The 23,247-nt window shown below is 47.3% G+C and overlaps 1 protein-coding gene across 2 annotated transcripts in view; it reads right to left on the bottom strand.

Annotated features, from left to right (window-relative positions):
* Positions 1-23,247, bottom strand: part of LOC137425478 (lipopolysaccharide-responsive and beige-like anchor protein) — a 722,436-nt gene that overhangs the window by 429,127 nt on the left and 270,062 nt on the right. For both annotated transcript variants that reach the window (XM_068113965.2, XM_068113966.2), the window contains exons 30-32: positions 16,157-16,236; positions 14,058-14,151; positions 1,172-1,305 (exon numbers count right to left, since the gene is read on the bottom strand). In XM_068113965.2, the coding sequence (XP_067970066.2) occupies positions 1,172-1,305; positions 14,058-14,151; positions 16,157-16,236 (308 nt within the window). The remainder of the gene's footprint in view (positions 1-1,171; positions 1,306-14,057; positions 14,152-16,156; positions 16,237-23,247) is intronic.

The following is a 23,247-nucleotide window of genomic DNA, read 5'->3' as shown; positions in this document are numbered from 1 at the left end:
ACATCTGTATAATGTGCAAGTATCACGTCCAAAATCTCAGCTGTCTGACATCGCTAAACCACGTGGGAGTTATTAGAAATAGCAAAGTCTGGAATTTTCAAAATATATCAAAAAAAGTGAGCAAGTGTTTTGGGCGAAGGGGATATAGTCACGTGAGACCTGCAGCCTTTGGGATGAACCAAATATTTCATTAAAACACAGCGATTAAAAAATTGATGCTTATATAATACTGCTCACGTCTTTCTAATCGAAGCAAAATTACGTTCTTAAATCTTTCTCGGGAATTCACGTCATTGGCATTGAGGAGAGAGGAAGCGATGCAGCAAAGTTGTCTTTTTATCCTAATTCACAGTGTGCTCGTGTCGAAAGAAAATCTCGTAGGTATTTGTCAAGTTTGTTCAAACTCAAAGACAGTATAAAACACAAGGAAGCATGACTTGTGGAGAGAAAGAGAGAAGAGAAAATGGTAAGACAGGACAGGACAGACAAGACAGACACACCACACACCATTCAACACACACAAACAAGTGTGCGATCCAAGCACACACGTCTCAAACACCAAAGTGCCAGCAGCTCTGAATTTGTTCAGCCTGTATGAAACCTTGCTGGATGAACTGGACTCAGTTATGACAAGTTGAGCCCATCTAGTAAGCATTCCCATAAATGTTGGCATACTCCTTTCAAAAATCGCTTCCCACGGCAGAAAGACAAGCGAAAATGGACCCAGGTTATAAATGCAGAAGACTGATCCCAGGAAAGGCAAGGCCTGTTGACAAAAAGCATGATAAATGGCTTTTGTGGCTGTACGATGTTCGGAAGCGAAGTGTGCAAAGGGAAGTAAATGGAACATGAAAGCACAAAAATATTTGTCCCGAGCAACAACAAAGTCAAAAAGATACCTTTTTTCTCGCCACCATAATAAAGTTATCGCGGTAACAAAAACATATCCTGGACGGATGGAAGGAAAGCCCGAAAATATCATCCCTCCGGCGACTTCGTCAGTGGAGGCATAAAAAGATGCCAACAAATAAAACACTGATAAGACAACCAACAAACAAAATTCACAAAATTTCTGATGTTTCTCTCCATCTCGAAGGATTTATATCATAAAGCTACATTGCTGCAGCTTTCCACCTCCATCTGCAGTATCAGCACAGGTCTCTTCACTCACCTGAGCTTTGCATTAGAAGCTCCTGTCCGTGGCTACCGAGTAAGGTCCTCGTCAGGAAAGGTGCAAAGTCCACGAATATCTCACGCAGAAGCTGGGCTGACGTCTCCAGTGCTCGTTCCAGCTTCTGGGTAATGCTGCAAGGAAAGTCCACCGGCTCAACAGGAGCTAACCAGCTTATAAAAAGCTCACAAGAAAGATTATTTTCAATCAACATCAGCTAAAACACGCTACTGCACCTTCAATTACCACTTTGCATCAGAATCTTCCTCCCACCAAATTGATGCAATAAAAAAAAAAATCACACTCAAAACGATTGAACAATTAATTGGTTTACATATTCAAAGGAGGAAGTTTGACAGCCAAGGAGTCCTTATTTTAAAGTAGTATTTCCACTAGAGTTAATGGGATTCTTATACTAAAGGGAGAAGCATCCGTTCATTCATGCCTGTGCGTGTGTGTATGTATGTACAGTACATTCAGAAAGTATTCAGACCCCTTCACTTTTTCACATTTTGTTATGTTGCAGCCTTATGCTGAAGTCGTTTAAATTCATTTTTTCCCTCATCAATCTACAATCAATACCCCATAATGACAAAGAGAAAACAAGATTTCAGAAAGTTTTGCAAATTTATTAAAAAGAAAAAACGGAAATATCACATTTACATAAGTATTCAGACCCTTTGCTATGACACTTGAAATTTAGCTCAGGTGCCTCCCATTTCTCTTGATCATGTTTGAGATGTTTCTACACCTTGATTGGAGTCCACCTGTGGTAAATTCAATGGACATGATTTGGAAAGGCACACAACTGTCTATATAAGGTCTCACAGCTGGCAATGCATATCAGAGCAAAAACCAAGCCATGAGGTCGAAGGAACTGCCTGCAGAGCTCAAAGACAGGATTGTGTCGAGGCACAGATCTGGGGAAGCCCACAAAAAAATTTCTGCTGCATTGAAGGTTTCCAAGAGCACAGTGGCCTCCATAATCCTTAAATGGAAGAAGTTTGGAACAACCAGAACTCTTACGAGAGCTGGCCGCCCGGCCAAACTGAGCAATCGGGGGAGAAGAGCCTTGGTAAGAAAGGTGACCAAGAACCCGATGGTCACTCTGGCTGGACTCCAGAGATCCTGTGTGGAGATGGGAGAAACTTCCAGAAGAAACTTTCCACAGAATCTTGTTTCTCACAGTCTGAGAGTCCTTTAGGGGCTTTTTGCAAACTCCAAGCGGGCTTTCATGTGTCTTTCACTGAGGAGAGGCTTCCGTCTGGCCACTCTGCCATAAAGCCCAGATCGGTGCATTGTTGCAGTGATGGTTGTCCCGGGCGTTGCCCGGGTTCTTTTTGAATGAATTTACTCCTATAAATCAGCTTTTACCCGCGGCCGTAGAAGATTGACTACTGTAATTCAGCTCAGCTTTTAATTGCGAAATAGGCCCAGCCCGGCCAAAGCGGCCTCGACCAGCCTCGCCACCTGGCCTATAACCTTCCTGGGGCCCGTCCCGACATTTTTAGTTCTGTTTGAATGAATTTACTACTATAATTCATCTTTTACTCGCGGCCATAGAAGATCAACTACTATAATTCAGCTCAGCTTTTAATTGCGAAATGGGCCCAGCCCAGCCAAAGCGGCCTCGACTAGTCTCGCCACCTGGCCTATAACCTTCCTGGGGCCCGTCCCGACATTTTTAGTTCTTTTTGAATGAATTTACTACTATTCAGCTTTTACTCGTGGCCGTAGACAATTTACTGTAATTCAGCTCAGCTTTTCATTGGGAAATGGGCCCAGCCCGGCCGAGGTGGGCCTCGACCGGCCTCGCCACCTAGCCTATAACTTTCCGGGGGCCCGTCCCGACATTTTGGGTTCTTTTTGAATGCATTTACTACTATAATTCAGCTTTTACGCGCGACCGTAGAAGATTGACTACTATAATTCAGCCCACCTTTTAATTGCGAAATGGGCCCAGCCCGGCCGAGGTGGGTGGGCCTCGACCAGCCTCGCCACCAAGCCTATAACCTTCCCGGGGCCCGTCCCGACATTTTTTGTTTCAGAGGTTTCCTCCTATCTTTCACCGTTCAGGAGATTAGCGCGTGCAGACAAACAAACAAAAACTTTCTTTTGTATATACAATATAATATAAATATAATATAGAAGAAAATAGATAAATTAGCCGAAAACACCCGGCGTTGCCGGGGTTCTTTTTGAATGAATTTACTACTATAATTCAGCTTTTACTCACGGCCGTAAAAGATTGACTGCTATAATTCAGCTCAGCTTTTAATTGTGAAATGGGCCCAGCCCGGCCGAGGTAGGCCTCAACCGGTCTCGCCAATGAGCCTAAAACCTTCCCAGGGCCCGTCCCGACAATTTTTGTTTTGGAGGTTTCTTCCTATCTTTCACCGTTCAAGTGATTAGCTTGCGCAGACAAACAAACAAACAAAAACTTTCTTTTATATATATATAATAATATAGAAGATAAATTTATATATATATATATAATTTTATATATATATATATATATATATATATATATATATATATATATATATATACAGTCACGTGAAAAAGTAAGTACACCCCATGTAAAGTTTTGACTTTTTCAACATATTTCAACATACAGCTATTTGATCTTCATTTCAACAATATTGATAGATAAAGGTGATATAATATAACAAATATCATGAAACATTTACATTTTGTAGTCCATTGTATAATTTAAATATACTTAAATGCAAATTTCGCATGTGGAAAAAGTAAGTACACCCCTAAATTTATCACTACTTCAAATACCTAAAATTAGAATCAGGTGCACCAGCTCAGGTGCAAATGATTAGAACATCGTCAGAGAGGATCTTGGAGGAACCTGTCTTATTTAAACCTCAGACATTTAGTTTGGTTTGCTCTTTGTTGTTGAAGTGTGCGGCATCACCATGCCTAGATCAAAAGAGCTCTCTGAGGCCTTCAGAAAGAAGGTTATAATAATAATAATAATTCATTTATTTTGTATAGCCTACATGATACATGAAGAGGGTTATAGATGCCTACGAGTCTGGGAAGGGATTTAAAAAGATCTCCAAACAATTTGAAATAAATCATTCGACTGTCGGGAAGATCATCTACAAGTGGAGAAGATTCCAAACAACTGCCAACTTGTTCAGGCCAGGCCGCCCCAGCAAGTTCAGCCCGAGAGCAGACCGCAATATGCTGAAAGAAGCCTCTAACAACCCCAGAATGTCATCACGGGACCTACAGGTAGTTTTTGCCACTGTTGATGTCAAAGTGCACGAGTCTACCATTAGACAGATGCTGCACAAATTTGATATACATGGGAGGTGTGCCAGGAGTAAACCTTTGCTGTCCGGAAAGAACATCAGGGCAAGACTAAAGTTTGCCAATGAACACCTAGGCAAAGACCTGCACTTCTGGAACAATGTGCTCTGGACAATTGAATCTAAGGTAGAGCTATTTGGCCACAGTACCAGAAGCCATGTTTGGCGAAAACCAAAGACAGCATTTGACCACAAGAACCTGAACCCAACTGTAAAGCATGGTGGTGGAAATATTATGGTTTGGGGCAGCTTTGCTGCATCAGGGCCTGGGCAGCTCACCATCATAGAATTCCACTATGAATTCTTCATTGTACCAGAGGGTGCTTGAGGATAATGTGAGGCCATCTGTCAGAAAGTTGAAGCTCAACCAAAGGTGGACCTTGCAACATGACCATGTTCCTAAACATACCAGTAAATCCACCAAGGAATGGCTGAAAAGAAAGAAATGGAGGGTTCTGGAATGGCCAAGTCAAAGCCCGGATCTAAATCCCATCGAGATGTTGTGGGGGGATTTGAAACGAGCTGTGCATGCAAGAAACCCCTCAAACATCGCACAGCTGAAAGAATTCTGCATGGAGGAGTGGGCAAAAATTTCTCCCAGTCGATGTCAGAGACTGGTCGACAATTATAAGAAACGCCTACTTGAGGTTGTTTCTGCCAAAGGGGGCAATACCACCTATGAGAGCCAAGGGTGTACTTACTTTTTCGACATGCGAAATTTGCATTTATGTTTATTTAAATTTTCCAATGGACTACAAAATGTAAATGTTTCATGATACTTGTTATATTATATCACCTTTATCTATCAATATTGTTGAAGTGAAGATCAAATTGTTGTATGTTGAAATATGTTGAAAAAGTCAAAACTTTACATGGGGTGTACTTACCTTTTCACGTGACTGTATATATACATATAGTTGGTTGTTATCTCCAGAATTTGGCTTTCAGGAGGTGGACCAGACTCAAAGTAATCACCCCCGCATCGGTGAAGGATTGCGATTCATGGGCTAAGTGGTGAAGTTTTGTTGTTCTCAGAGTTTTGCTCCAGGGGTTTTTTTCAGGATCGTCACTGAGCCCGGTACTGCCTCAAACTAGAGTTAATTTGTGGTAGTGTGCCCAGATATGGTTTGTAGGATCTTTGTGAGGTTCTTTTTCATTCCCGTTGCTTCAATTATCACTCGTACAATTTCGGCGCTCTTCAGCTTTCAGGATCTTTTCACTTTATTCTTGAGATCCTGATATTTGGTCATTTTCTTGATTTCTGCGTTATTTAGACCAAAATCACAGGGTACTGAAACCTCAATTAGCAATGGTGTATTTCATTTTTGTATCTGAGTACTATGTCCCGAGGCAATGCTTTGTTTTCTATGTTCACACTGGCTCAGATCATCAGGTCATATGTCAGCATTATGTCCTTGTTTTCAATGATTGCTTTTGGTTCATGTTTCCATTAGTTTTGTGGAACTGGGAATATTGAAATTTCTGCAGATGTGCCAGTGGATTACTGGAAATATTTTTTTGTGCCTTTGGGTGTACAGCTGTTCTGACACGAGTTTTTTTACATCCTGATAGGAAGTGACTCATGCTTTCTGTTTCTACCTTGCAGAACCTACACATATCTGATTGACTCAGTTCTGCCATCTTCTTAAAGCCTTTCGTGTAGTGTCCTTGGTCTTCAGCATTAATAATGATTTGTTCTCCATCCCAGTTGAGCTGACCTCTTCTTGGCATTCCAGTGATCCTTCTTTGTCTATCCCCAATCTGTACAACTATTTTTTTATTTCCCTGTTCTTTTGCCTTTCTCACAGTTGTCACTATATATCTGCTGGTATTTCATCATGTATTTTTATTTTGTCTTTTTTGCAATCATTGGTGCTGTATTCGTTGCTGTTTCGGTTTGGTGCATGACATTTTCTTTTCGCACGTCTGTTTGGAAGTTTTTTTGCAAGGTGAGTGAGAGATACCTTTTCTGGTTTGTTGTGTTAATGTTTGTACACAAATTATATTCGGTCGTCTGTTGAGCTTTTCATGTACTCTGCTAAACCTACAGTCAGCACTCTGTGTACTTGATTGAGATCGATCAGGCCGCCACCTCCTTCTTTCCTCGGCAGGTACATTCTTGGGATGCACTGATTTTTGTAGAACATTTTGTGGATATTGAGGAGTTACATTGTTTTGATATCTAGTTTTTTGGTATCCGCTTGTGGCCAGTTTACTATTCCACAGCTATACCGGAACACTGGTACTGCTAGTTGGTTTATGGCATTGATTTTGTTCCTTGGGGTGAGATATGTTTTCAGGATCAGCCTTATACTACACAGGTATTCTTTGGTAATTGTTTTGCACATTTTTACGACAAATTTGGTGGCCCTCTTCTAATCCAAGGTATTTGTATGATGCTTTGTTGTCTAGCTCCTGCATTGGTGTGTTTAGGTCGATTTTTATATTGTCTGTTTTTGTTGGTCTTCAGTACCTTGCATGAATGTGCACTTGTGGCACACTTACCGAGGCCAATACCATTTGGATGTCGTCGTTAAAAGAAATAGTAAATATAATCTTAAAGCGCGGCGTTACGCGCGCTGCTTGCGAGCAAGGAGGAAGTGGACAAGCGGTAACTTATAAGCGTCTTTATTTCAGGAGCTCACTGTAACACTGGCGCGCTCCGGGCTGCGCGCCCGGTGTATATCATGAGGCCACGCCTACCCCTCGGGCGTGGCCACCGCCCACTTGGTGCGCGGAATGATGTCACCATGCCAGTGGGCTTTTGTGTCTGCCACACGCGCCCCCCCCAGAATTCCCGCGCACCTGGAGGGCCAGTTTGCGGGGCAGACGAATGACCCGGCCGAAGCGCCCCCTGGCGATCGGCGGCGTCCGGGGTGCAGGGATGCCAGGTGGGATGCCCCTGGCTGCCCCTGGGATGGGTGCAGGACCGGGGGGCGGAGAGGTGGCGGGGCTGGGCGGTGCCGGGGGTCCGCCCACAGGGGGGCGGCCCTGACGTGGGGGTCGGGCCACTGGCGGTGGATGGTCCACGTCGAGGTGGGCCGGCTTGAGGCGGTCGACCGAAACGCGGTCAGGAGTACCGCCGATGTCCAGGGTGAAGTGCTTCGCCCTGGTCTCCAGCACGCGGAAAGGCCCGTCGTACGGGGGCCGCAGTGGTGTCCGGTGGGCATCGTGGCGGACGAAGACGTACTCCGCCGTGCGAAGCTCCGGGGCGACATGCGTCGGTGGGTGCCCATGGCATGCCGTTGGCACCGGGGCGAACCTCTGGGCGGTCTCTTGCAGAGCGGAGCGCTGCTGTGCCGCGGACCATGGTGCCGTGGAGTCGGGGAGGAACTCGCCCGGCACCCGCAGCGGTTGCCCGAAGACCAACTCCGCCGCGGATGCGCGCAGGTCCTCCTTGGGCGCCGTCCGGAGGCCCAGCAGGACCCAGGGGAGCCTGTCGACCCAGCCGCCGTCGCGGAGGGTGGCCCGGAGCGCGGCCTTCAATGAGCGGTGAAATCGCTCACACAGGCCGTTAGCCTGGGGGTGGTAGGCCGTGGTTCGGTGCAGCCGGACCCCGAGCCCCTGCACGACCGCCCCCCAGAGCTCCGAGGTGAACTGGGGGCCGCGGTCGGACGAGATGTCTGAGGGGGCGCCGAACCGGGCGACCCAGGTGGCGATGAAAGCCTGCGCGACATCGGCCGCCGTTGTCGACGCCAAGGGCACGGCCTCCGGCCACCGGGTGGTGCGGTCCACCATGGTGAGGACGTAGGTGAAACCCCGCGAGGGGGGCAGAGGTCCCACCAGGTCCACGTGGACGTGGTCAAACCGGCGTTCCGGCACCGTGACTGGGGCCAACGGGGCCTGGGTGTGCCGGTGCACCTTGGCGCGCTGGCACGCGAGGCACGTCCTGGCCCAGCCGCGGACGGCCTTCCAGAGGCCATGCCAGACGAACTTGTCGGCGATCAGCCTTTGGGAGGCCCTCGCGCCCGGGTGGGACAGGCCGTGGATGGCGTCAAACACCTGGCGCTGCCAGCCCGCGGGCACGATGGGGCGAGGACACCCGAGGGAGACGTCGCACAAGAGGGCCGCGCCCGTGCCGTCGAACGCCACCTCGGTGACGCGGAGGCCCGTGACGGCGGTCCGCAAGGCCTGGATGTCGGGGTCAGCGGCCTGGTCCGCTGTCATCCGGGCATAGTCGATGCCGAGGTGGACTGCGTGGGCGATGGCCCGGGAAAGGCAATCCGCCACCGGGTTGTCCTTCCCCGCGACGTGCTGGATGTCCGTCGTGTACTCGGACACGGCCGAGAGGTGACGCTGCTGCCGGGCCGACCATGGCTCGGTGACCTTGCCCATCGCGAAGATCAGCGGCTTGTGGTCGACGAAGGCAGTGAACGCACGGCCCTCGAGCAGATGGCGGAAGTGCCTGACCGCCAAGTGAAGCCCGAGCAACTCGCGGTCGAAGGTACTGTAACGGCGTTCGGGCGGGCGAAGCTGCCGGCTAAAGAACGCCAGCGGTTGCCAAGCTCCACGCACCCATTGCTCGTGCACCGCGCCCACCGCGTAGTCCGAGGCATCGGTGGTGAGGGCGATCGGTGCATCGGGCACCGGGTGCGCGAGCATGGTGGCGTTAGCCAAGGCGAGCTTCGCGCCCGTGAACGCCGTGTCCATCTGCTCGGTCCAGGTAACGTCGCCTTTGCCCGGCTTACCTCGGAGAGCTTCGTGCAGGGGGTGCAGGAGCTGGGCGATACGGGGCAGGAACCGATGGTAAAAGTTCACCATGCCCAGGAACTCCTGCAGCCCTCTGATCGTGCGGGTGCGCGGAAACCCCTTCACGGCCTCCACCTTGGCCGGCAGGGGGACGGCTCCGTGCCTGGTGACACGGTGCCCCAGAAAATCGATTATGGTGGCGCCGAACCGGCACTTTGCAGGGTTCACAATCAGGCCATGCTGGCCCAGGCGTTCGAAGAGCGTGCGGAGGTGGCGTAGGTGCTCTTCGCGGGACACGCTGGCGATGAGGATATCGTCCAGGTAGACGTAGCCAAAATGCAAGTCACGCAGGACGCTGTCCATCAGTCGCTGGAACGCCTGAGCCGCATTCTTCAGACCGAAGGGCATGCGCAGGAACTCGAAGAGTCCGAATGGCGTGATGACCGCCGTCTTCGGGACGTCCTCCGGCCTGACGGGGACCTGATGGTAGCCGCGTATGAGGTCCACCTTCGAGAAGAAGGACATGCCCGCCAAACGGGCGGAAAAGTCCTGAATGTGGGGGACGGGGTAGCGGTCGGGAGTCGTGGCGTCATTGAGACGGCGATAGTCCCCGCACGGTCGCCATCCCCCGCCGGGCTTCGGCACGATGTGCAGCGGCGACGCCCAAGCGCTCTCTGAGCGCCGAACGATGCCGAGTCGCTCCAGGGTAGCGAACCCCGCTTTTGCCACCGCCAGCTTCGTCGGCTCGAGGCGGCGTGCCCGGGCGTAGACCGGTGGCCCGACGGTGGGGATGTGATGGGCCACCCCGTGCTTGACGGCCCCCGCCGAGAAGGTGGGCCGCGTGAGGGCCGGGAAGCCGGCGAGGAGGCGGGTGAATGCGTCCGCTGCCGGAAGCGTACAGACCAACGTGGCCGGATCCGAACCGTTCGGCAAGCCGCTTGGCAAGCTGCTCGTTGAGCTGGGCAACGCACAAGCGAGCGAGCCGAATGTCTCGGCCTGGACAAGACGTCTGCGCTTGACGTCGACCAGGAGCCCATTAGCGCACAGGAAGTCCGCGCCAAGCAGTGCCATGGGCACGTCGGCGGTGACGAACGTCCATCGGAAAACCTGCCCTCCGAACCGCAGAGAGAGGCAGCGTTTTCCGTACGTACGGATGGGCGTCCCGTTCGCGGCAAGCAGCGCGGGGCCCCCACCCGCGGCGTGCTTGTCTGACGTGCCGGCGGGAACGACACTCACCTGCGCTCCCGTGTCGCACAGGTAACGGTGCCCGGAGAAGGTGTCCGTTATGAACAGCAGGCTGCTCGAACGGCCGGCGCTCATCGCCACTATTGAGCGCCGGCCCAGGCGTTTCCCGACCTGTTGAAGGAGCATGGCGGATGACACTGCCGAGCTTCGTGGCCGAACTTGGCATGGAACCAGCACCAGGTGGTGGAGCTGGAGGAGCGCGGCTGGCTCTGCCAGGCTGGTGGAGTTGGCGGGTTTCCCCGCGGTGGCGGTTTTCGCCGCGGCGGTGGGCGGGGCGTGGCGGCGGTCACGAGGTGCGTATCAGCATGCTGCGTATGCTGTATAAGCTGATGCTGTGGATCAGCATGCTGCGTATGCTGTATAAGCTGATGCTGTGGATCAGCAGCATCAGCAGCAGCATCAGCAGCATCAGCCACGAGGGCCGTGACGGCCACGCCGACTCTCGCCCGCGTGTCCGAAGCGGCGAAGTACTTGTCCGCCTCGGCTGCCAATGCTCGGGGTTCCGTTAGCCCGGTCCCGGCCAACGCGAGGCGAACCTGCGCTGGAAGTTGGCGACGGAAAAGCGCCCGGAATAGAGAACCGGGGGCTTCGTCGCCCAACAGTGACAGCATATGGTCCATTCGGACCGACGGGCGCGTGTCACCGAGCTCGGGGAGATCCAGGAGGCGGTCGGCCCGTGCGTCGTCCGTGAGGCCGAACGTGGCTAGGAGTAGCCGCTTGAGTGCCTCGTACTTGTGGCCGTCCGGTGGGTGGCGAAGGACGGACACAACTCGAGCGGCCGTGCCGGGCCCGAGGGAGGCGACGACGTGGCAATAGCGCGTGTCATCGCCGGTGAGGCGCCGAAGCTGAAATTGGGCTTCGGCCTGGACGAACCAGACTTCGGCCTGAGCCTCCCAAAATTCGGGAAGTTTGATGAAGTTGGCCATGGCAATGGCGTCGCGTGTGGAAGGATCGCTCCGGCAGATCCAACGTCAAGGGGGTCACCAGTAAAGCGCGGCGTTACGCGCGCTGCTTGCGAGCAAGGAGGAAGCGGACAAGCGGTAACTTATAAGCGTCTTTATTTCAGGAGCTCACTGTAACACTGGCGCGCTCCGGGCTGCGCGCCCGGTGTATATCATGAGGCCACGCCTACCCCTCGGGCGTGGCCACCGCCCACTTGGTGCGCGGAATGATGTCACCACGCCAGTGGGCTTTTGTGTCAGCCACAATGTAATCAAAAAAAAATATATATTTTTTTTTAATTAAAATAAATAAAATAAATGTTAACATGATTTATTTTTTTACATGTTTATGTCAATAGTGATATATTTATTTCTGGCTGCCGCAGACTTTCCTCCATATTTTCTTGAAGTCCACAAACCTGACCCGTCTCCCCCCCTCCCACCCCTCCTCTTCCATAGGCTCTTGGTATCCAATATCGCAGGTTTAATTATTGCGGCATTTTCCAGGAACGAAACTACCGTGATATTTGAGGGTTTACTGTGTTTCGTTTTTGGCCCTATCTCTCAATGGTGAAAAATCACCCAAAAGATTCTCGTATGTGCAGCCAGATTGTCACCAAAATCGAATCAATTCGTTCTTGTCATACACCCAACATGTCTATCAAATTTCGTACAAATCCATCCACAACTTTTTTAGATATCCTGCTCACAGACAAAAAGAACAAACGACAGACAGACAGACAGATGACAGGAAGGCAGTGATGAAGACATAACCTCCATCCACCTTCGGTGGCAGAGGTAACTATGTGTTATTAAAGATCGTTTTTCCTCATGTTTCACTTCATTTTGCATCCTAGATATACAAGCAATTACTTTTTGTGAAGCACAACATGCTATCCTTTGATTAAACCAGTCAGCGAAACAACGCCAAGTATAGAGATAATAAAAGAGAAATGGAAAACAAAGTTCAAATTTGCCAAAATAGAAACACCCGCTCCCTTCGAGACCAGCCTGGGGGTTGATGAGAGGAAGGGGGAGGTCATGGGCGATGTGGGGCAAATATATTTTGTGTAGTGGCTAATATTCCCCCTGCCTGCAGCAGGGATCGGTAAACCACTTGCACTGTGGCACGTGTACAGGGAAAACGCAAGTTGCCCCACCTCTCACATGGGGATGGTGGGCTTTGTGTCCAAGATCTGACCCTTGGTACTGCCAACACGTATGTAAAATTTTGTTGGAGATCGGGTGAAAATAGTATGTCTTCCTCCCTTCCCCCCCCCCCCACCCCCTCTTGCATGAGGGAGGGGAGGGGGTTGTGCCCAAGATCTGACACTGGGTTGCAACACGTATGGAAAATTTGTTGGAGATCGGCACAACCCTGTTTTTGTCTGTAATTTTCAGATGTGCACACATACACGTGCACATGACCAGATAATTGCCTTATTTAATATAGTAATATTTGATTTAAAAAATTAATTAAGGGTGAGGTACAAACAAACATGCAAATTAAGAAAGCAATTGTGAGCATGCTGCATTCACACCAAAAGATCATTGACTTAATGGCATTCAAAATAAATTATGCTGTGCATTCATCCCACTCACTAATCAAGCCGTGCACTTCCTTCTCATGATAATTTGGACGAATCCACTTAAATGTGGCACAAAGAGAAAAAAATCAAAGCAGCGCGGCTCTGACTACGGTCCGACGGGCATTTAAACCAGAAGCCCGACACACTTCTGTCGTTGTTTTGATTACCAACTGAAAAGTTCAGAAAAGAAATTGCAGCCCTAGGTCACAAAGTTCAGGTTGTTGAATTTAGCCAAAGCATTTCCTGCACAGACTCCTGGGAAAACAGCAGGAGAAAAGGAAAAAGACCAGCGTACTCATACGAAATCCCATTTGGTTTAAACTTTAGAGCTGGTAATGCAAAAGGTTTGCTTCAGGAAGGCTTGATACCACCCACTTCATCATTTAGACAGGGAGTTTGTAAGTAAGGGCATTGCCTGTGCGTTTGTCTCTCGTGTCGTTTATCGCCTGTTCGATTTGAACTGGAAGTCAAAATGTCAACGTTTCCAACAATGTGTCCATGTTTTGCTCCATCTCTTTGCAACTGCTAATTCCCTATCCATGCCAGTACCTTGTGTGTTGTCGGTAATCACGAGCCAAGAACGATGGTATATTAATTTCACAGTTAAACACAAAATACAAAACAAAAGTCCCATGTTTCGATTATAGTGAACATTGGGAACAACTTGATGTCACGCTTCGACTTCAAATTACATTCGAGCAAAAAGACAAATTCAAATTTACTTCAAACTAAAGTTTTTTATTTATCCGTATGCAGCCTCTGGTTGCTTGGCTGCATCATTTTCTGGGGTGCAGCTGTGCCACTATTCCATGACTCCTCACCAGCTAGCTGGCACTCATTTTGCCGACTGCGGAAGGATGGCAGGCTGAGTCGACTCACCTGGTGTTAATTCAACGGCACGACACGACCCTAGGATCTTAAGCCAGCCACCTTAACCGTTAGGCCAACACCAGGCTAAACTAAATCAAGAATCCCACGTTACACAACCTAAAAACAAAGAACAACTTCAGGGGCTTACTGAGAGAAGAGCTCATGGAAAATTAACCCACAAAGGTAATGCAATTCAGATAGTGGTAGTGTCCAAATCCTTGCTTACTCTTGGCTGCTCCGCAGGGAAGACTGTGACAGACGAGAGTTGCTTCTGACTTTAGTGGACACTTTTTCAGATTGTATATTCTCTCCATCACCAACTGCAAGATAGAATGAGAAGGAATGTCTATTTGGATGTAACCTGGATTCACATTAGCCTGTACATCATTCTGGGTGTGAAATTGGAATATACAAAGACATCGTCCCTTTGGGCCAAGACCACTTCGCATGATGCATTCAAAGCTTGTTGTTAGCAGTACCATAGCAACTCAAAAATATTTATTGAATCCATTATGACAGCAACATGCATCCAGTGAATAATCTGCTTGGAGCCCCAGTTGCAGAACCGGGGAGAGACAGAGTGAAAGAGGGAGGGAGGGAGAGGGATTGAGATAGGGAGAGAGGCACACATATATAGACTGTGAGAGGGAGTGAGACTGAGGGACAGAGATTGAGGGAGAAATACTGAGGCAGAGAGATTGAGGCAGAGGTAGAGAGAGAGAGGTAGAGAGAGAGAGGTAGAGAGAGAGGTAGAGAGAGGGGTAGAGAGAGAGAGGTAGAGAGAGAGGTAGAGAGAGAGGTAGAGAGAGAGAGAGGTAGAGAGAGAGAGGTAGAGAGAGAGAGGTAGAGAGAGAGAGGTAGAGAGAGAGAGGTAGAGAGAGAGAGGTAGAGAGAGAGAGAGAGAGAGAGAAAGAGAGAGAGAGAGAGAGAGAGAGAGATCAGGGGAGATATAGAGAGAGAGAGAGCAGGGAGAAAGCGGGGGGAGAAAGTGGGGGGAGAGAACAGTCGGAGTGATAGAGAGAGTGATAGAGAGAGTGATAGAGAGAGTGACAGAGAGAGTGACAAAGAGAGTGACAGAGAGAGTGACAGAGAGAGTGACAGAGAGAGTGACAGAGAGAGTGACAGAGAGAGTGACAGAGAGAGTGACAGAGAGAGTGATAGAGAGAGTGATAGAGAGAGTGATAGAGAGAGTGATAGAGAGAGTGATAGAGAGAGTGACAGAGAGAGTGACAGAGAGAGTGACAGAGAGAGTGATAGAGAGAGTGATAGAGAGAGTGATAGAGAGAGTGATAGAGAGAGTGATAGAGAGAGTGATAGAGAGATAGAGATAGAGATAGAGAGAGAGAGAGAGAGATAGAGATAGAGATAGAGATAGAGAGAGAGAGAGAGAGAGAGCGGGGGTAGTGATAGAGAGAGAGAGCGGGGGAGAGAGAGCGGGGCATGGGATATATAGAGAGAGAGAGTGTGGGGGATAGATGGAGAGAGAGAGAGAGAGAGAGAGTGGGGGGGGGGGGGGGGGAGATAGAGAGAGAGAGCGGGGGGGGGGAGAGATAGAGAGAGAGCGGGGAGAGTGATAGAGAGAGAGCAGGGAGAGTGATAGAGAGAGCAGGGAGAGGGTGGGGGGGGGGGAGAGAGAGAGAGAGAGAGAGAGAGAGTGGGGAGAGAGACGGAAGAGAGAGCCAGGGGAGAGAGAGAGAGTGGGTGGGGAGAGAGAGAGAGCAGGGAGATAGAGCAGGGGGAGAGAGCACGCGGGGAGGTGGGGGGGCAAGAGAGAGCGGGGAGAGAGTGGGGAGATAGAGCCGGGGAAGAGAGAGAGTGTTTCACATAAACAGAGAGTAACTACTGTACACCCAAAAGCCTATGTGAATGAATGTGTTTTCTGTCACTGTGTTATGCTCACTGGCCATAAAAGTATGCTATAGAACACCTCTTATAAGTGACACAATGATCTACAAATAATTTTGAGCAAAGGTTAAAACTAAAAAATGATGAGTCATTGGGAAATCTGCGGGTTCCGAGGTCAAGAAAATGTGTATGAAAAGAAAAAACATCCTGGTCAACATTCATAGAAAATGGATTGAAGACCCAAAGAAAAATTATATAATATATATATATATATACAGATAAATAAAAGAGGATTTTTTATTGAGCATGTGGGGGTGAGTTGGAGAGGAAGGGGTGGGAGGAAGGAAGGAGTGGGAAGAAGAGTCCAGACAAGCAAAATAAAGACAATGATTTAAGTGCCTGATTAATGACTTCGTAAATGCAACAAAATTGATATAAAGGGTAGGAAGATTCCTTGCAAAGCGTTTCTATTGAACACACCTGACTGTGAGCTCACGTGGACGTCCGTTGGTGCTGAGGTGCTCTCATTCTGCTTGACAAGGTGGGATTCCTCCTTCCCACTGAAAACAACATGACAATGTCTTTTGATCTCACTATATTCACAGTAGGTTATTAATAATAGAGCAAATGAATGCTACAATCGTAACTAATAAAGAAATTGCCATGCTCAGCATGCACTGAATTGTCCCGAGGTGAGGCAATACATTTTCTTGAGAAACAGCTGAGGACTTGATACAATTTTCTTTGGCCCACTGAGAAAACCACAGACATGATAGTTGATGGAACACAGAGCAGTTGCGCTCGACGGTTCCATCCAACGAACAACAGATAAATGTGAACAAGAACAAAAAAAAGCAAGCCAGCTAAATGCCAAGAAAGAAAACAGGTCCTCTACAAATGGTAACGCTGCTTTAGTAAATGCAAGGGAGAAGGAAGAGGGCAGACGATAAGGCTAAAAGGAAAGAAAAGCTAGGTACCGGGCAAAAGCAGAACCAGACCATGCTGATGCCTCCATACTGTGCAAAGAAACAGGCCTGGGTTTTAAATCAAGCTTGCTGGAAGGACTGTGATGAATCCCGAACTTTATCAAAGGCTCTGTAAGGGGTGGCTGCACGCAATCGTGTGGCATCCTAGCTTGGGGCAGGCACGAGTCAGAGCAGCCGCCTGCAGAGAAAGCAGGCGGCGCCGGGCGAGCCGGGCCTCTGATACGAGCTCACGGCGAGGGTCTCGCAGCAAACAGCAGAAGAACCCGGTGTGACTTCTAGATGATACAATGCGGCCATAAAGTGCACGTGTGCTCGGCTACGTCTCATGTTATCAAGTGTCAAAATGCCAAAGCAGTGAAGTTTTGCAGTGAGGCAATGGCTGGCAAAGAAAGTTAGATGCTTCTGAAGAGTTAGGCTTGCAGGATTTTGGCAGCAAAATGTATCATTGCTAAAAAATATCAAAAGGTGCACAATGTGTTATTAAAATCTTAAAATACTTGCGATGGGTCTTGTTGAAATTGACAGGGTTCATAGAATAGGTATAGTAATGTGTATGATATGTTGCAGCATGGTACTTGGAAGTTTGCGAGCTTTGGCAACAATACTGGAAGCCAAACGCACCAATACAATCGAGCAGTCAATTAATGATCAATCGTCTTCCCTCCACCCACCGCCACCCTCACCCAAACCTTTCTGCCTCCATTTCGCATGTCTAGCTTTTTCCACTGTGCCTCATAGTTAAAGCGAGCTCACATTTCATGTGCACATGCATCCAAGAATGACTTAGCCACTCCAAATCCATTTAAACAAGGCCACCTCAAAATATTTCGTTTTAAAATAAAAACATCTTCCGTTTTTGTTTCGTTGTTTTTTTTAGCCCCCAAGTGAACATCAGCCTTGGCTGGGGGCTTATACTTCGGGTGCTGTAAGTCCATCTATCCGTCCGTGCGTCTGTCCATGGAGCGTCTCCTAGAAAATGACAGGTGGGTGCGTTCCTTTCATATTCAGCACATGTATGCAATAACATCTAAGCATGAGGCATGTCAAATGATTTGGGGTCTGGAGCCAAAACTCAGAGGATACTCGATTATATATTAGAATTTTGGCAATAAAAAAAAGAAAATTACAAGAGAGAATAGTACAGGATATGCTATTGGCAACCATTTTGTGTTCATACACACTTTAACATCTCCACTCCCAACACACGACTTTGAGTTCTTTTTTGATTTATATACATTGTACCATTAGCGCTACAGACAAACCACATAGCCTACGGTAGCATATAGGGCTACTACATTCATTCCAGGGCTAGCGCGATTAAGCTATGAGACGCTGCTGAAGGAGAAATGACTTTTTACAAATGAAAGGAGGCATGGTCATCTTGCTTACTTCACTTGCTTGGTCATCCAATTATGAGGGGATCTGATGGAGATTTTTTTTTTTTTGTATATATAGTCGAGACTCGTGGAAGAGCAAGAGCAGAAAGGAATGGAACAAAATGGGAAGAGGAAAAACAGCAAAGTAGATGAGAGTGAGAGTGAGATCAAGGCAGGAGGTAGAAGGGGAGAACACAGCAAGAACAAGAAGGAGAAAACAGGGATGACACAGTAAACGAACAAACCAACCAGCAAACTGACAAAGAGGTGGGTGAGAGGGGGGAGGAAAAAGGGGCGGGGGGGAATCACAATCGAACATATAAAATGAGCTCGGTCTCTGACTGGGCCACTCAAGAACATTTATCTTTTTGTTCCTTAGCCACTCCAGTGTATCTTTGGCTGTGTACTTCAGGTCGTTGTCATGTTGAAAGGTACAACTTCCGTTCCAATTTCAGCTTTCTTGCAGAAGGCAGCAGGTTTTCCTCTGGGATTTTTCTGTATTTTGCTCCATCCATTTTCCCTTCTATCCTGACAAGTGCCCCAGTCCCTGCTGATGAGAAACATCCCCATAATATGATGCTGCCACCACCATGCTTCACAGTAGAGATGGTGTTATTTGGGTGATGAGCTGTCTTGGGGGTTTGCACAAAACCTAACATTTTGCATTTAGGCTAAAAAGTTCCATCTTGGTAACGTCAGACCACAAAACGTTTTGCCACATGACTTCAGAATCTTCAGTGTTTTTGCACACCTCAAACAGGACTCAAGATGGGATTTTTTTAGTAATGGCTTCATTCTTGCCACCCTACCGTACAGTCCAGACTTGTGGAGTGCTTGAGATATTATCACATGCACACAGTCACCACTCTTTGCCATAGTGGCCTGTAGCTCTTTCAAAGTTGCCATTGGCCTCTTGTTGACCTCTCTGATCAGTTCTCCTCCTTGGTTGGTCATCTAGTTTGGAGGGACGGCCTGATATAGGCAGGGCCTTGGTGGTACCATACGCCTTTCACGTATTTTGCTGAAGAAACGCTGACATTTCGGGTGTTAACTCTTCCTCTTTTTCTACGGTGAAGGGTTATCGCCTGAAAACATCAGATTCTCCTTCCTTCCCAAAGCAGTTAGCATACCTCAATCAATGTTCCATTGATTACATCCATCATTCTATTATGGCTAATTTGTTAAGCAATATTGTGGCAAAGCAGGGACTGCAGATCAAACCATAAAGTGAAATGTGAATCTTTATGTATTTTTGGGGGGTGAATGCCACCAACGTGTGTACATCAAAAGGAGGACTATGGAGTGGAAGTTAAGGGTGGTGAAGGGATGGAGGGGGAGGAGGGGGAGCGATGGATTTCTTGGCAATTTTCAATGCAATGACTCGACCAAAGAATGTATCGCTTCTCAATATGAGACATTGTTATTGTTTGTTTTTTTGCTTCAAAATTATATCCAAACCAGTTAGCCCCTTATATTTCAGAGTACAAGTACAACTCGCTATGGGAGCAGCAGGAAGGGTCATGTTATTACCATCTCTGGGGTATATAGATCACAGCAGATCTAGGCTCAGGTCTGTTAGTCTGTATCGGATGTCATAAGCATATAATGCCTCAAGAATGTTGGATTTCCTCCCTTTCAGTGCAGTATTAAACAGCATAAGTGACTGTTTAAAAAGGTAATCATACGTGTTTGTGGTTTATAATATTTTTTTACTTCTGATAATGGTGCCCCACAAAACACCACGATAATCTATTTATACACATTAACATGGTGTTTGTCCAAGGAGAAAACCCCCCTGTGGAGTCGGGATATTATTAATATTAATATTGTTTGGTAATAACATTAATATTATGCTATTTTTATCAGTGTTCAATTTTTTCAAGGTGGATGGTGGTTATGCTTTCAGCCTGTCTGTCTGTCCGTTTGTGAACAAGATATCTCAAAGAGTTGTGGATGGATTTGGATGAAATTTGGTGGAGGTTGGGTGTGTGACAAGGAGGAATTCATTGTATTTTGGGATCTGGATCTGATAATTTTTCAAGTTATTCTGCACTATTGAGATATAGGACAAAAAAAACTATACAGTCATGGCCAGAAATATTGGCACCCTTGTACTTTTTTCAAATAATGCACCATTTCTTCCTGAAAATTGTTGAAATTTTAAAAATCTTTTGGAATTCACATATATATTTCTTTAGTTGATAGTGGAACAAAACAAAGAAAGCTGAAAAAATTGCTAAATCTAAGCTTATTCCACAAATAAATCGTAAAATGGCCCAGACAATATTATTGGCACCTTTTAAAAGTTGTTAGAAATAATTAGATTTCAAGCAGGTGATTCTCCTTTACTTTGGAATTGAAATCACCTGTGGTGAGTTGCAGGTGCCTGCAATATAAAAATCACTTATTCAACCAGTTTGAATAGAGAAAAGGAGTCATTCTTCTGTTTTGTGTCAATGTGTGTACCACAATGATCATGGAGAAAAGAAAGAAAACCAGAGAAATGTCTGAGGAGGTCAGACACAAGATTGTAGCCAAGCATGGACAATCTCAAGGCTACAAGTCCATCTCCAGAGACCTTGATGCTCCTGCGTCCACCATACGCAATGTTATCAGGAAGTGTAAGGCCCATGGCACTGCAGCCAACCTCCCTGGATGTGGCCGCAAGAGAAAACTTGATCGAAGATTGCAGTGAAGGATTGTTTGAATGGTGGAGAAAGCACCTCGATCAACTGCCAAACAGATTCAAGCTGACCTTCAGACACAAGGTACGACAGTTTCAAATCGCACCATCCGTCGCCGACTCAATGAAAGGGGGTTCTATGGTGGGAGACCCAGGAGGACCCCACTGCTGAGAGAGGGACATAAGAAAGCACGACTGGAGAGTTTCCCAAAACACACCTGAACAAACCAACATCATTCTGGCAGAATGTCCTCTGGACAGATGAGACCAAATTAGAGCTTGTTGGAAAAGCACATCATCTCTATGTTTACAGAAAACAAAATGAAGCCTTCAAAGAAAAGAACACCTTCCGTACATTCAAACATGGAATAGGTTCAGTGATGTTTTGGGGTTGCTGCGCTGCCTCAGCACTGGTTGCCTTGAATATGTGCATTGTATCATAAAATCAGGAGATTATAAAGTCATTTTGGAGCGCAATGTTCAACCTGGTGTCAGAAAGCTGGGTCTCCGTTGGAGGTCATGGGTCTTGCAGGAGGACATTGACCCCAAACACACTTCAAAAAGCACCCAGGAATGGTTCAACACAAAATGCTGGACTGTTCTGAAGTGGCCAGCAATGTGTCCACATCTAAATCCCAATGAACACTTGTGGGGAGATCTGAAAACAGCAGTTGGGTGAAGGCACCCTTCAAATCTGGGAGACCTGGAGCAGTTTGCACAAGAAGAGTGGGCCAAACTGCCAGGAGAGAGGTGCAGGAAGCTCATTCATGGTTATAGGAAGCGCTTGACTGCAGTTATTTTGTCCAAAGGCCATGCTACCAAATATTAAGTCGAGGGTGTCAATAATGCCATTTCTTTTTATTTTCTGATTTAAAAGGATATATTAAGTTCTTAATCTAAAACAAAGGTTCTGTAATATTAGCAGTGAAATAAAGAATTGTGGAGACCAAATACTTTTCTTAATTTCAACTTATTTTTAGTGAAAATTGTGACTTATTTGAAAAAGTGTAAGGATGCCAATATTTTTGGCCACGACTGTATATAGCACGATATCTCAAAAGTTGTGGAAATATTCGGCCGAAACTCGTTGGGCAGGTTGGTTGTGCAACAAGGACAAATCATTTCGATTTTGGTGAAAATCCAAATAGGGATCCAGATCCAGATATGAGAATTATTTAATTTTTAAGTGATTCTTCACCATTGAGTGATCGGGCCAGAAACAACATGTAGCATCATATTTTAAAAAGTTGTGGATGACTTATGACAAAACTTAATGGATGAGTTGGTAACTCAAGGTTACAAGAACATGCTGATTCGATGTTGGTTCATATCGGATAAAGATCTGGCCTATCAGTGGGATACAAAACGTAAACTGTTCAGCCTGACGGAGGTTTGCACTCTACCAAGTGCTGTTCTAGTTACTTTTGTTATTAGAAGCGGCCTTGGAAAGAAAAAAAGGCCACAATTAGCTATCTTTACACAGATATACACCTTAATACTGATTTTGACAAGGTGGTAAACTCCCTTGGGGAGGACAGCAAATGAAGTCACTACTACCTCCATCGTGTGACCCGTAGTCCTCTTGTCAAGATTGGTTGAGATTGGATAAGTAACAACCGAATGTATCGCAATCAAAAATACAGACAGACACCAAATTGCGTATTTTAGTATGAGGAGCTAACTACAGACTTGGCATTTAATATGGAATATTGTTTTTTTCTTGACTTGGGTTTACTTTCTTAACTCAGTATATCAATCTGGTGAGTTTCTTTTACACTTCGGTGATTTATTTGTTAAAAGAACCATGTCACTGATTGTCTGTCGCAGCAAGAAGTCAACAACAGGATTATATCACAGGTGGCGTGGCAAAATGTACGGACAGGTGCATTTGATGATTGGATTCACAGTCGGGTATACAAGGGTTGTTGCGTTCTGTATTAGTGGAAACCAACTGCTGCACGTCTTCAAAAGTTATTGCCGCTTCCTCTGGAGATGGTCTGTCAACTCGACAATGCTGTTTGTCATGTAGTGGTGGCTTTACAAAATTACGGCATGAAACAGCGTGCTATTGCTCGGCAGTATGGCATCACTCAAGGTCAGGTGTCAAAGATCCTGAAACGAAATGCTGAGAGGGGTGTCCCTACTCCAATACCGAGGCCAGGACGTCCCCGCAGAACCATAAGGAGGGATGATCACCAGCTGCACCGGTTAGTCCGCAATGGCCGTACCAAGTCAGCTAATCGGCTTCGGGCTGAGTGGCAGCAACTGACAAATGTGCCTGTATCCAGAAGGCGAGTCAACCAACGACTGGTTCAAGCAGGCTATCGTGCCAGGCGTCCCCTGAGAAAGCCATGCCTGACCAGACAACACCGCCAGCGCCGATTGCAGTGGGCCAGAGAGCACCGTCAATGGCAGCCAGGACACTGGAATCACGTGATCTTCAGTGACGAGTCTAGATTTCTGGTCTATCGTCAGGATGGCCGCATCCGAGTGCGCAGACAAGTGCATGAAGCCTACAACAAAGGT

This window comes from Myxine glutinosa, chromosome 4, assembly GCF_964187855.1.
Source record: "Myxine glutinosa chromosome 4, kmMyxGlut1.1, whole genome shotgun sequence".
Lineage (NCBI taxonomy): Eukaryota > Metazoa > Chordata > Myxini > Myxiniformes > Myxinidae > Myxine > Myxine glutinosa.
Note: the sequence above shows the minus strand (reverse complement) of the source record. Positions and strands in the feature narration are given on the sequence as shown.